The sequence below is a fragment of the Crinia signifera genome, chromosome 4, assembly GCF_055691185.1.
Source record: "Crinia signifera chromosome 4, ASM5569118v1, whole genome shotgun sequence".
NCBI lineage: Eukaryota > Metazoa > Chordata > Amphibia > Anura > Myobatrachidae > Crinia > Crinia signifera.
In genome coordinates this window covers 106,794,364-106,809,768 of record NC_139220.1, presented here as the reverse complement: position 1 = coordinate 106,809,768, position 15,405 = coordinate 106,794,364, and the positions used below count along the sequence as shown (strand labels likewise).

The following is a 15,405-nucleotide window of genomic DNA, read 5'->3' as shown; positions in this document are numbered from 1 at the left end:
TCCCCCTTGCGGGTCTCAGCGCGGGCTGAAAGTGAAACGCTGCCCGAGCACTTTCTGTTTCTGCAGATGCTGCCAGCCAAGCAGGAGCTCGGACACACTGCTGTTGCGTGCTATCTCCTCAGCAGACGACAGGCAACCCCCCCTCAAAATCTAGTCGCCAGACAGGAAATTCTGGTCACTGTGGCGACCTGGCACCCGGGGTTTGTCGAGCCCTGTATTAGGGAATGCTAAAACTATGGCAAAGTATGCTGGGATGTGTAGTTTCACAACAGCTGGAGAGCCATAGTTTGGACATGCCTGTACTAGGAGTTTATAAATGAAATAAAAGACTTAACAATAATAAATAAATTAAATGAAAAAGTGGTACTTATGTATTATCTGGACTCCCATGTTAAATGCACCCCATTCTTTTATACCCCTACTATCCAACTACGCATGGAGTTGATTTTATATAGTGTGGCGAGCGCAGCAAGGGGACGCGGTCTCATAAGAAAAACGGGAGCCCAGATATTACATAAGTACCAAAAAAGTTAATTGCTATGGAGCGGATGGCAGTGAATATATGGCTTCTCTAATGGGGCCTACACATGTAGCGATGTCAAGGCATTTGTTAACATCGCTCAGAACTCTCAGCAGGGTTGCTACATGTGGAGGGCCCATTACTGATTAAAACAAGGGTGACATTGTTGTGATATGCATTCAGCACAAACAATTCAATGGCTATTTTGTCCATTTGCAGCTCCAACAGATATTTGCAGATTGAAAATGCAAAAAGGAGCAAAATAAGAAAATATTGTTCCACATGAGAAATAGTGTGTTACAAAATCAGCACAAAGCTCTTTTAACAAGCATGGTCAGTTTTATAATGCAGCCATAAAAGATAATACACATACACCATTTTTTTGTTTTGGGTTTTTTCTTTTCTTTAATCAAATATCCTACATAGTGATCAGAAACATTTCCACATTCGATGAAAAAGAAAACCAGTGGCATTAAATCACTTAGGGATATGCAGTGCAGATCAAGGCAAAATCCTTCTTTCCCCACCTCATGTTTATCAAACATCACAGTGTCAGTAAGAAACCCCAAGTAGACAGAACTATTACAATAGACCTGGGATTTGTGGTCTAACACTGTGACTGACACTGTTCTGTGTGGAGCAGCTGTTACAATCCACAGGATCGAGCTGCTGAAAGGTTGCATCAAATTGAAGAATATTTAGCAAAAATGCCCAAAAACAAGCTTTTTAACTGCAAAATCCAAAAGCTCATGGAAACCTTTGCAGCCACTTTTCGTCCCAAAAATATCTTCTAAGCATTAACTTCAGTAATTCATTTTTGTTTGCACCAAACGGAAAAATAAAGTCTTTAAAGATTGTTCCTCCCCCACCCACTTGAGGTTAGGGTTATTCTCATGAAAATTAATTGAAAATTAATAAAATACCACCTAAATGATTTCTTTGTTACCCACTTAAGAGATTGGTTTGTATAATCCATGTTTTGAGGGGGGAAAATAAAATAAAAAAAATTCACATTTCGGTATTTTATACATGGCCGCAGTGTTCAGTTAATAAAATCGCTTGTTTCTTTCTTGACGTTTTTGGAAAACAACAGCTCCCACCACAGCACAGACTATAATGCCCAGGAGAGCAGCAAGCAGCAGAAGACAGACTTTCCAACCCGTCAGAGGCCCACTGCGGAAATTTCCAGTTGGATCATCAACATTATCTGGGAAAACAAAAAGCATTGAAATTGTCTTTTTAAAGATAGGTTAAAAATAGATCATAAATATTGTAACTAGTAAACTATATAGGAACAAAAAAGAAACAATACATGTTAAGAAAGCGTTAAGCCATACTATTGGAGAATCACTGTAGACTTGGCCAATTGTAGTATGTAACAGTTTACAATCTGTTATAACACTCAAAGTTGGTGTGTTTTAGAACTCAAAAACATGTCAGCATAATTGTACTCCAAACTGAAAATGCAGCTCAGAATATCAGAAGTTCTACCCTATCAAAAACTTTTACTTATCATGAATGTGGGCAAATGCCCTGCCTTGTGTGTGCCCAATGCTGCTATCCTGCTCACTGATCCTGGCAAAGTGTTGTTCATGCAATTACTGGTAGTAATTTTACTGGTAGTAATTGGTAGTAGTGTGCGCTGTCCAATACATAGGGAACAACATCAAATCTCACAAACAACAGACATTAGGGCAGGACAGTGGACAGGACAGTGGTTCCCTACAGGTCATGTTTTGGCGATTTCTTTCCATGGAAGCAGGTCGGATAATTATGGACCCAGTAAAAAAAAAACAAAAAAAACAGATTAATCCACGAGTGCAGGACTAAACAATATCCGCAGAACATGACCTGTCGTGGTACTTGTGGATGAGAGTGAGGACCACTGGGATAGGGCATACATATTAAGCTCACCTTTGGGCGACTTCAGCAAACTCACGCTGGGCTCTATTTTTGTCCAATCAATATTTTCATCATCTGGTGAGTGTTCAACCATTAGCTGGTACAGCTTCATAGAGATAATATCATGATTATCTATAAAAACAAATATCTATAAATATTCTAGATAGAGGAAGTAAAAAAATAAAAAAAAATAAAGTATATTTGGTGGTTGAGTCTAAAAGCCATGAAGCTAAAAGGACATTGCTTAAATAGAATCCTAGACCTTTCCCCTAACTCTAAACCCCCCCCCCCCCCCCCCCATGCCTAACTAACTTCCTTCACAGTCGCAGCCTAACCGTCACTTCAGTTCCTAACCTCCCCTGGTGCGCTCCCCCTGATTAGAAGGCGGGTCACAAGGTTGAGACCAGTGGTCGATTTTACCTATGGGTTGCAAGCCCTTCCCCCAGTAAAATCCACCACTTAAGTGAGCAGTCCCTTACTGCACTAGCTTCACTGTGACTACAAAGGACTTCCTATTGGATGCACTACCGTCCAATCACATAGCCGATGCAGTCCATAGAAGTCGGTGTTTTGCACAAATGCCTGTCCCCACACCTATCAAATCCATTGTGCAGGTACTGGTACCTTGCTGGACAGTGCTGTATCCTGAACTTCTCTCAAACATGGGTAACAGCAACCGCCCCCCTCCTAGGAGGTAGTAGCCGTTGCTTGTTGTGACACCAGAGGTACTCTAGCATCTACCATATTGGTTCATTTAAATCAAATCTTACCTGATAAGTCTCCAGTTGCTGCTGTCGCTCCAAAAAAGTAACCAGTTGGCAACCGGACACCCGAAATGTCAACACAATTCTTCCACTCATTTTTACCTTCAATGTCCGTCATGACCTTTAGGAAATGTACATGTTAGAGCTAGCAGTGAAAAAAAGAACATTTATTTATATTATTATATTTATAAATAAACTGATTATTGGAAAAATAAATAAAGGTCCTTTTAATAATATCCTGAAAAAAATCCATTGCGGAAATTAAATACATTCTGATGAGCCCAATATTTGCAGATTATACAAATAACAGAATTGGATACAATGAATGTTCTCTTACAAAAATGTAAAAACAAAGTCAACTACATAGCTGGGAGACAGATTTAATATTTTCTAAATGTTTTTGTTAATCAGTGATCTAATGATATGCAAACATATTCAAACATATTATGACTTACAAATTTAGAGTACAGAAAGACTGTTCTTACCGTAAGACGCCCGCGAGAATAGCGTACTGCTAGAAATGTGTCATAGTTATTATTGCGCAAGTCTGCTGTACAGCCTGCTAATTCATAGGTCCGTCCGTCCTTGCTGTGATCATACTGTGTGGAGCCATTGCTTACCATGACCGAGATATATGGAAAAACACGCTGCAAAATAAAAAGGACAGGCTTTATCAGATGGCTCAGAGGTTATCTGAAGTCACAGCAACAGGTACAAGTATATATATCAGTATCAATCATTGGGAACCTGGGACAATTGTGAACATTGTCTTCGGCTCCATAAATTAGGTCTCATGCTGAAATGTGCAAATGTTTGTTTGAAACTTTTTTAACCGCTATATTTATGAAGAAAAAATTATTGTTACCGAATCCTTTTACCAAAAACCAAAATCTTGATATGAAACATTCAGAATATTAAAATAGGAGGAGCCTAAATAAACCAGGTAATGATACATTTGTGACCTATGTAATACAATTGCAGGGAAATCAATATCACCCATCATCATAATTGGCAGATACATAGATTCAAAGCATTCCTACAAATGATTTTCTTTCTTTCAATACCAATAAGTCCTAGTGCTCACCTCAGTTGTTTCATCATTAGGATATGTGTCTACAAAGACTGCCAAGCCATGAAATTTGTCTTTGTTTCCAAAAACAGGACCTTAAAAAACATTTAGCAAACTTTCAGTAGTTGTTTATCAAAAGTTATCAACTGACATCAAAATAAAAGTCCACAATATATTAGTCACCTGGTTCCAGACGATCCTTTGCATACCACAGTGCAAGCCCATCTCCATGGAGATTCTTTTTTCCAGACCCATGGACACGGAAATGTACATGTAGTTCCCAGTCCTTTAACAAGCAAGGCTGTAAGCAAAAAAAAAACAAAAAACAGTTGAGCAGTGACAATTTTAGTGAGAAATATAGAAGCATTGTCTACACGGCAGCTTACCACTCTATTCCAGATAGAACCTTCTTTACTTCGCTCATCAGGAGTCAAGCGCACATACTGACTTGTTAGCATTGTACTGCCCATAAAATCCCACAAAGGCATTGAACTGGAACCCACACCTGTGAAATAACCCCAATACATATTAGTTATCCATATTTAAGTCACAGGTGTGCTTAATAGTGTAATACAATACATTTAATAAAGATTAAGAAAGGACGCTATTCACAATTAACTTTTTATAAAAAAAAAACATAAACTAAATATTAACCCAAAACATAAGAAAAGGTCAAAGCCCAATATCCTATTACCCACAGGTAATAGACACACTTGCTGAGGCGGGCAAAACAATATCCCCAAAAAGCAGACCCATTTTCACACAAGTTTCACTGTACCTGGGTGTTTTAGGGTGAAAACAGATCTTTTATCTGGCAATCCAAGCAAGAAAGAAACATTTTTGCACCAGAATCCTGGTCATAAAGGTAGATTACTTTGTAACAAGCAATGCAGAGAATATTCTAAGTCATTGCATGTACATCATACCATATGCATATAATTTGAGCTTATTTACCAGATGACTAGTAATATGTATTCTGTACCCTGGGCGCTATGCTCCTTAAAGCTACAGTACATACATTGTAATGAGTTTGTATTCCAGCACCTTATTGTTAATTGTTGCAGAATGTTTCTGACATAAACATTTCAAACACCTCATATTGGGGCAGATGTATTAAGCCTGGTGAAGAGATAAAGGGGTGTATTCAATTACTTTTGCGAGCTGTGACAGTGAGCAGTGCTGACGGTTCGCTGTCACAGCTCGCAGGGTCAGTATTTACCTGACCCCCTGCACACTCCGTTTCCTCCTCGCTAGGTTTTTGTAGCAAGGGGGAAACTGCATGTGCGGCCAATAAAACAGTGAGGCTTGCAGCTAAATGCAGCGGGCTCCCTGTATTAGCCGCGAGCCTGTTTGGGGGAATCCTCGCCATCCTTTGATTGTGAGGATTGGCTTTGAATGTAGAAAAGGGTGAGCGGCCGGAGTAGGGATTAAATAAAGAGGATTGCTTGGTTTCTCATTGAATATGGCCCATTGTGGAGATAAAATGGAAGGAGATAACGCACCAGCCAATCAACTCCTAATTGTCATTTTTCAAACATAGCTGAAGGGCTGGTGCATTATCACTTTCTACTTTATCTCTTCACCAGGCTTAATACATCTGCCCCATAGTGTTTACCTACCTTACGGTATGTACAGAACTGGTATTTTTGGGCCACACTGGCCATGTGACTTTTAGTACAGTATGGATATCTAATTATTTTTAAGACATAGCGTTCCCTTTTGCACTAGCCACGAACAGGAGAGAAGTTTTTTAGGAGGACTACAGAGAGTAAGTGACTGCCCAGCCCAATGTTGTACCCCCTAAGTCCTACACCATTCCATGCAGAAAGACAGTGGCAGCATGTTGTAAAGCCCTCATCTGTCCGGATCTGTCACGGCACTGTTCCTCCACAAACAGCACAGGAGACTACCCGCGTAGACAGTCACTGCTGCCCTTCGTCCCCTGTGGCTCTTACCCTGGTAAGGCTTAATAAGCGAATGCTCCCTCTTCAGGTGCTCGCTGTTCCCATCTGTCAGGTCAGCAGCGGCCCAGGGCGCAAGGAACCCCAAGAGGAGTGAGTGGAGAAACAGGAGAGCAGGGTGACACACAGCCGCCATCATTACCGACGCCTAGCATTGCAGCGCCACGGCGCTTCCTGCTTCCTGCAGCGCCACATCCGCCTCTCACCCTGCCCACGCTGCTCATGCTCTGTATGTGCTGCAAAGGCTGTACCTGCATGCGACACCCGCCGAGCATTACACAGGCGGTCAGTAACAGGCGTTGCGGGAACCCAGTGATTCTTTATAATGTAAATATTTAGCTGTGGAGGAAACTTTGCCCATACCAATCATGGCCGGTTGAGTAACTATCGTTGCTAACCAAGCAGCCTGCGGTATCCACAAATTAATTCATTTAGTTTATTTCATGTCTACGAAATAGGAGCCATTTTGTCTAAGTACATTGAATCGGCTTTAACATTTTTTGGCCTACTGAAAAATGGCGTTAGCAATGATTATTTCCGTAGAAGCAAGAGATTTTTTAAGTAATCACTTCGCTCTCTCGCAAAATAAAAACTTTGCAAACGACATATCCCTGGCTGCCATCGCATAACCAATCAGTTAAGAGCAAGTAATCACTTTTGGCCAATGGAAATGTGGCCACTTTGATATCAAATCGACTGCCAATATCTTCTAGCACATACATTAGCATTAGTGCTTAACTACGTTTTTTATCAACTATTTTTATTCAGCCTTACGTTACATTTTGCATAACTGATTTACTGATGTGTAATATACATTTATGTAAAAATGTATTCACAATAATAATAATAATTTAAGTGCACTACATGGGCCCAGTCTAAGACAATTTTTCTTTGGGGGGGGGGGGGAGGGGGTAAGTGGATATAACACTCGCCAAGGTGTTCGCACAGGTAGGAGAGGGAAGGGGACATTCAAGGGGGTGACATCAGGGGAACGCCCAGTATTTTATGGGCATCCCCATGAAAACGCTAGGCATTCGGCTGGGAACGCTGGGCATTCCAATTAGGAATGCTGGCAGGCCAATGCCTGTTGGGGCGGGGGCTGACATTACCACCCACCCTCCCCCCACCAACGAAAATAATAGCTCCCTCCGACTGATTTTTATTTTCGAAGGGGACAGAAATCATTTCATGGTCAGCGACCATTGAATGATTTCTCTCCCCTCTGGCCACATGAGAGGGGATGTGTTGGCAAATGTACCCTCACATGGTACCCAGGGGATTCTGCGGCGGCTGGGGGGGGGCAACCATCAAATGATTTCTCCTGCTGCGGAGAAATGCGAGGGGATGTGTTTTCGTTACACATCCCCTCGCATGTTAAAGACGGGAATAGTTGGAGGGTGCTTGGACAGGCGGTGGACGGCGTCTCTGGTACTCGGTCAACTAGAATCACCCCCTGAGTTATAATCACTTGTTAGTTCAGTAACTAAACAATATTGTTACTTTTGGAAACTCATGAATGATTTGAGACAGTGTAACAAGCTGAAAACAAGTTCCTGATACAAACACTGATCAGACAGTAACATATCACACAGATCAATTAGGTCTATGAGTCCACATAAAGGTGAGAATAGAGCAGAAGTCAGCAGCCACAGTCTTCTCTTTATTCACTATCTTCTTGTTTTTATATTTCATTTAGATGACAGATAGGTTTTAGCAAGAATAATAAAGTTTATATTTTAGATTCTGTATTAAGCTCTTCAGTGCACCCCCACAGCTACTTGTTGGTGTTTCAGGTCTAATTGGAAGTTGTGGGTAGCACCTCCTTTGGGAATGAAATAGGAATATAAATCCCATATGTTTTTCTTATTTTAGCAATGTGAAACATTTGCTCTAGGGGTGCTGTGAAAAAGTTCTGATACTAAGGGGTGCCATGATTCAAAAAAGTGTGAGAACCTCTGATATAGACACTTAAGATCTATCAACCGGAACCAAATAAATATGCCCCGAAAACATAAAAGACAAAGTGACAGGTTCCACTCATAGCTCACACCCTGAGGCAATGCATGGAGGGTAATGTGACTTTACATGTTACATCTTCAGCTGGACCCTGTAGGAAAAAGGTAGTGGTGGTGGGTTTTCAGGGAGTTCCGCAAGGGGCGAATGGGTCCAAGAAGATGTAGAGAAATGATAGAGAGAAAGGATGAAGGGGTAGCTGAACATATGAAGTGGGAAGTGAATAGGGTGCAGGGACTCCTAGGAGAGGGGACTGCCCATAGTAACAGGCCACACACTGGTCAGAGCTAGGTGTAGAGGGGCGGAGGGCTATGAAGGTGGGCGTTGAAAGGCTTTATACAGGGCCAGAGGCAGAACACGTGGAGGCAATGGAGTAATCTCTCAAGTGGGCACCTCTCCCCCTCTGCAAATTTAAATCCATTGGATATATATATATATATATATATATATATATATTGTGGATAGTGTGCGGCACTCGGTTCCCTTGAATGCAAAAAATGACAGTACAATGTCAATTTAGTGATCAACGTTTCAGTGGTCCTTTACTGGCACTATCGTCAGGATACCTAGGTGTTGTGGAGCTGCTAACCAGCATCATGGATCCCCTTTGTCCCTTTTTCTTCCATCTTGGGACATCCACCTTCTCTCCAGACCCAGGTAAGCGGAGGTGGGAGAGGTGAAGTGCATTCTGAAAGCCTTTTTGTTTGTTTTTTGATCAATATCAATTTTAATTGTATGCTGAATGGACTTTGGAATAAACGAATGGTGTCATCCTCCATAAACCAGTCTGGAGTGGCGTTTTATCGCTGTTCCGAGGACCTGGGAGTAAAGAAACCTTTTGGTGCAAATAGGGCATCACTATAAGGTAGTAGTAGTATGTTTATTTATGGTGAGCATACACTTCATGGGAACTGGAGCATTCGGTGTTATAGAAAGATACCTTTACGGGCATATAGGGCCTGTTACACGGGTCAGTGTAAAGGAATATCCCATTGATTGCTGATTACCCATTGGATTGCTGACTTATTTGTTATCTCTTTGCTTCCTATGTGAATACCTATCTGTCGAGAGACATCTATCCAATGAAAGAGGAGTGACCAGCACACCTTGCTTTAGTGACAGCGCATCATTGTCCACCCCTTTTTTGTGTTTTGTTTGTGGATGTGGGATTGGGATCCCAGGGTGGTACATGTTGCAGCAGTCAGGTTTGGCGCTGTTATACCTTTACTAAAAAGCTTTTCTGTAAACCTGTAGATAAAGGTTGGTGAATATACATGTGTTTCTGGTGGGCATACCAACGCCTTGAAACATGAACCCCTATTGCGGGGCCATTGATGTGCAAGTGGTTGATTTGTCCGCATGGTAACGATCTCAGTGGGACCTAGCCACATTAATTATGCCATAAATGGTAGTATGGTAATGCGCATGGAGTAACTCGCATGGAGCAATAGTGCAAAATTGACCACAGGGCCTATTCATATAGCACTGTGTTAATATGCATTGTTACATGCTGTGTTAGACAGTCAATACAGCCAACCACATGTCAATAGTCACCTAAGTGCTGCCACGGCGGGCCAAATCACTGAGGTATGGTACATACTGTACATCAATCAAGCTATTTCCGCTGGATAATGGTTCTCATATAAATATGGTAAATGAGAGCAAGTGTATCCCTCCTTCAGTAAAAAACATGTATAGTCCAAGAACCAATGTTGACACATATTATAGTGTACAGTGTGGTACATAGTAGTTTTGTCAACCAAAAAGTAGGCTGGTACACTCGCCGGTGCTCACCTTAATTGAGCATACTCAGACACTGTGCGTAAGCCTTATGGTTACTGGTTTTATAGGTAGCGCTCGATCTTGAAGTCCTGATTAAGTCCATGGGGGGCCAGGCAGTTCAAGCAGTATTTCCCTAAAGGAATTCAACCTGAAAAATCAAACTTACCTGAGGACTATCATCGTCTCATCGGGAAGAGTCTGGACACACAGAAACTTTAAGTATCATTTATTGCGCCACTGGTTTTATATCCCATTTTTTTCGAGTTCAAGCAGTATATCCAATGAAGTTCTCTCTGAAGGAGTGTTTTATCTCTGTCATCACCATGTCTCAATGGTGGGACATGATCCATAATGAAGCACTTCAGTTGGTTTACATTTTGGCCCATTTCATGGAAATGTCTTGCAACTGGAAGATTATTGAAGTCTGTCTGTGTCAATGTCATGGTGTCCAATCCTTTCTTGATTGATGAGCGGTGTTGTCCCAGGCGTTCCTTGAGCATTCTGCTCATTTTGCCTACGTATATCAGTTTTCATGGGTAAGTCAAGATGTAGATAACATATCTACTATTTCAGTCCACCTGTATCTAGATTTGTATTCCTTCAGATCTCTTGGGTTTGTGAAGCTTCTGCCTAAAATTAGAAATGGGCAGTTTACATACCCTGGGCACTTGATTACCCCAGGCTTTTTAGTTAGCCAATTATATGGTCTGTCAATAAGTCGATTTCTATCGGTAATGACTAGTTTATCCTTTAGATTTGGTCCTCTTCTGTACGCAAATCTTGGAGGGGTTGCAAGGTTGCTTGCCAATGCTGGGTCACTGCAAACCAAATGCCAATGCTCTAGTACTTAATGTGTTTGGATGCAGTAATGTATGTACAGCAGAAGTTGAGTCTCTCCTCTTTCTCTTTTTCCATTAAAGCTTTGATAGTGAGCAAATCATCTCGTTTTAGGAGTGAGATTTTGTCTAGCACTTCCTTGATGTCAGTTCCTTGATTTCCCCTTTCCAGCAACTTGTCAGCCATCTGGGTGAGTGATTCTTACAATTCATGTGGGTCTGATGTAAATCATACCTCCCAACAGTCCCGATTACAGTGGGACAGTCCCGATTATCAGGGCCTGTCCCGCTGTCCCTCCCGCAGCCGGCAGTGTCCCGCGGTGAGGGGGGGCTGTTGGGAGTCCCCCCTGTTGGCTGCTAAGCAGCGGGGAATAAACGCTGTGCACATGCGCCACAATGAGCACTACAGTACTTTGTGTTGTCTCTTATTTTACAAAGTTAACATTTTAAATGTTTTTAAGAACATTTATACGGGTTATAGATGTGAGATTTTTGTACCTTTGGCACTTTCAGTACATGTGAGATTTTTATACCTTTAGCACTTTCATTACGTGTGACATGTTAAAAAGTAATTCCGGTACTTGTGTACTAGCACGGCGTCCACGATATTTGGTCGCACTTCATATAATCGCATCGCATCGCATGACATACACCCGATGCACTGCGATGTGATTTAAAATTGTATAGCCCCCTATACGATGTTTAATTGTATAAGCACCCTAATGGGGGCTGATAAAAGCACCCCCACGCCACCCCCACTATGAATGTGAACCCGAAGCGTGGCGATTGCAGCGAGCCCGCGAGGGGCTGCGGTACGCGTCCTCCGACCTTTTCATACCCCCACTATCCACGTCGGCATGGAGTTGATTTTATATAGTGCAGTGAGCCAGGGAGCCTGGCGAGGGGACGCGGAATGCATGTAAAGTTATCCCTCTCCCCTCGCGGGGCTCACTGCGCTCGCCACGCTTTGGGCTCGGTGGCTCGCTGCGCTCGCCAGACTATCTAAAGTCAACTCCACGCCGACGTGGATAGTGGGGGTATGAAAAGGTCGGAGGACGCGTACCGGTGCCCCTCGCGGGATCGCTGCACTCGCCACGCTTCAGGTTCACATTAATAGTGGGGGTGGCGTGGGGGTGCATTTATCATTGTAAGCCCCATTAGGGTGCTTATACAATTTAAAATCGCATACCATTGTATATGCGATAAAATGGCCTTATGGTCTGCAATGCGATGGGCACCGTGCTAGTACACAAGTACCGTTATTCCTTAAAGGCTGACAGTTCAGCTTATTTCTTATTTCTTATACAATTTCTGCTCAAAAAGCAGCAATGTGTTGTGCATTATGGTTATGGTTATAAAGCATATAAAGGTGCCTTGTTTTCCGAAAGTAAAATAAAAAAAGAAATGGTGGACTTCCGGTTCCGGCTGCCTGATGAGAGGAGGCTGAATACAGCAGCTCCGCTACTAAGGCTGCCCATCACACTTTTTCACGGCGTTTAACGCCTCCAAACCACCGCCGCTCACCTCCCCTTTCATAGCGGAAGGCACCCGCTGCATGGAGAACTCTCTCCCCGCTATGCCCAGCACGAAAAGCCGCGCACAGCGCGAACAGGAGAAACGGGCCAAAGAATCCAAAATGGCGACCGACACACCAGACAGCGTGGCGCAGCAGCAAACGCTGTCTCACAGCACACCTGCACCCCGGCCGGGGCCCTCCAGCCACAAAGAAGCTGACGATACCCTCCTACAGCCAGCGGATCTCCCTGACAACAGCTCACAGGGATTCCCAGCCCCCACTGACCCGGTAACTTACGGAGACATGATCCACGCCATAAGGGTAGCAATTGGGCCACTGCTTAAAGAGCAGACAGCAGACATCTCTAACCAAATCGCCCAGCTAAACCACAGAGTACTGCTCACAGAACACAGGGTGGGAGAGAACCTGGTAGACATCACTGAGCTGAAAAGGGAGTCACAGAGGCACACAAAAGAGATATATCAAATTCATAATAAACTACAAGATCTTGAGAACAGATCCAGGCGTAATAACCTGAGGATTGTGGGGCTCCCAGAATCCGTTAAGGGCCAAGAGCTCTATGACTTTATTAAGATATCACTCCCCACAATGCTGCAAATACAAAACCGTTGTGAAGATCTGGTAATTGAAAGAGCCCATAGACTGGGCCCCCAGAGACAGCAGGAAGGCTCTAGACCCCGGGCTGTTATATTCAGACTCTTAAACTACCTCCATAAGGAGCTCATATGGTCAGCCTCACGCAGACACAGAGAGCTGGAGTGGGAAGGAAATAAAATCCTGATCTTCCAGGACTACTCTGCTGAACTAGCAAAGGCTAGAAAAGACTTCTCACCAATATGCACTAAGCTCATAAAAATCAACAGAAAATTTGCTCTCCTGTACCCCGCGAGGCTGCGCATTTTCACAGGATCATCCTTCCATGACTTTATGTCCCCTCTGGATGCGGAGAGATTCCTGAAGGAGGAAGACCCCCAGTCCCCAGACCACCGTTCCATGTCAGACTGTGACTAATCCTGCAGCACTACTGCACCTCTACAACACAGGACCGAAACCTACTTGAATCCTTCCCCACCCCACCCCCCCCCCATCTCCTGGTCTACCCACATTTAGCCGAAAATGGCAGAAGAAAGACGCCCAAACATTGGATAGCCAGACACCAGAAACTGACCGGCAATAATGCGCCCCCCCCCCCAAAACCCTTCCTCTAACACACCCGAAGATCTCCACCAAATGCCCCAATTCTGAACTAGACATGGACATTAAATCTGGTCTCATCAAGGCAAGCAAGACCCCCCCCCCTCCTTCCCACCAGGCGGTGGACCATGTTGAAAAGTTGCTCTCCTTGGGCATTTCCGCCTTAGGAGCTTGTTCACGTCCACTTGGACACTAATGCACCCTAGGTGCACTCGTAGACACCTATTTCCCCGGAAGTATGATGTTATCTACATGTTTGCTATAATGCTAATGTTTTTTCTCTCTATGTTCCTTTCTTTCCCCTTCTTTCCTCTCCTCCCCCTCCTCCCCATGACACATGAAAATGAAACAGAAATGTACCTCTTAATCCAATATCAGGACCGTGAGTATGCTTTATATTGTTCCAAGCTAATGTCTATTTATGTCAGTTAAAATGGGCTCCTGGAATGTAGGGGGTATCAACTCCCCCTGCAAGCGAAAGAAAATTTTATTATACCTAAACAAACTGCATATAGATGTAGCCTTTCTGCAGGAAACCCACCTCACAGCCGCAGAAACCCTCAAGTTATCCATCCTGGGCTGGAAGGTGTGGGCATCCGCACCATTCACCTCTAAGGCAAGAGGTTTGGTACTCCTGGCCAAAAGCAACCTGCCGATTACTGTAAATGATGTAGTATCTGATCCAGAAGGACGCTACTTATTGTGTACCCTCATGATTTCTGATAAAAAATATATCTGTATGAATGTATATGCACCAAATGTATACTCAAAGGAGTTCCTATGCAAACTGATCACCTTACTAACTCCACACACACACCTCCCGACTATAATATGTGGGGACTTCAACCTGTTAGCTCACCCCCTGCTAGATAAGCAAGTCCAAGGGAACACCAAGAGACGCCAGCCCAAATTTGGAGTAACGACCTTAGCCTCAAAACTACACCTCATAGACATTTGGAGGACACTCCACCCCACAGACAGTGAGTTCACCTGCCTTTCTGCAGCCACGGGAGGACTATCCCGTATAGATTACATATTAATGTCATCTTTCCTCCTACCAAAGGTCGAAGAGGCCAAAATAGAGCCCATTGTTCTCTCAGACCATGCGGTCACTTGGTTTAAAATAACTCTGACCACTGACAACCCCACATTCATCTCATGGAAATGTCCAGCCTCCCTGGCCTCCTCAGCTGCGCTCAGGGACGAGGTAGTGAAGGCATGGACAAACTATCAAAAAGATAACGCAGACACCTTTCAACAAAACCCAGTATTATTCTGGCAGGCCTCAAAGGCAGTACTGAGAGGAACTATGATCTCTTTCTCCACCCATCAAAAACGAAAGCTAACTGCGGATTATGTCCTAGCCCAAAAGAACCTCACTAACTCATATCAGATATTCAAATCCTGTCCTACCCCCCAACACCGCCTGGCGTACAACTCAAACAAAACAACATTTGACAAGATACTCACCAAATTGGAAGCTTGGTACACATTCAGAAAAGAATTCAAATTTCACAAATTTGGTAATAAATCCAGCAGACTTCTGTCAAACCTCTTGCAAGGTCAGAGAACCCCCTCTACGATTCACCCCCTAAAAACCCCAGACGGTACACGCACCACCACCAACTCCCAAATTGCCAATGTCCTTAATACATTCTATACCCGACTATATTCACTACCATATTCAGATAAAACACAGGAACAAAACTTCTGGGAACACACCGACCTTCCCCAACTTGACATCTCCTCAAAAAACATACTCACATCAGAGATCACCTTATTGGAGGTAACCACTGCCATCTCACACCTCAAACAGGGAAAGGCCCC

At 43.4% G+C, this 15,405-nt stretch overlaps 1 protein-coding gene across 2 annotated transcripts; it reads right to left on the bottom strand.

The window, feature by feature from the left end:
* Positions 1-771: 771 nt before the first annotated feature.
* Positions 772-6,488, bottom strand: LMAN2 (lectin, mannose binding 2). 2 transcript variants are annotated; one of them, XM_083182154.1, is made up of 8 exons: positions 6,468-6,488; positions 4,642-4,760; positions 4,439-4,556; positions 4,271-4,350; positions 3,672-3,833; positions 3,193-3,307; positions 2,435-2,554; positions 772-1,727 (listed from the first exon to the last, which is right to left on the bottom strand). In XM_083182154.1, the coding sequence occupies exons 2-8, from the start codon at positions 4,741-4,743 to the stop codon at positions 1,567-1,569; spliced, it is 858 nt and encodes a 285-aa protein (XP_083038280.1). In that variant the 5' UTR covers positions 4,744-4,760; positions 6,468-6,488; the 3' UTR covers positions 772-1,566. The 2 variants fall into 2 exon arrangements, with proteins under 2 accessions (XP_083038280.1, XP_083038279.1); XM_083182153.1 differs by lacking the exon at positions 6,468-6,488 and adding an exon at positions 6,211-6,403.
* Between the last annotated feature and the right edge of the window lie 8,917 nt (positions 6,489-15,405).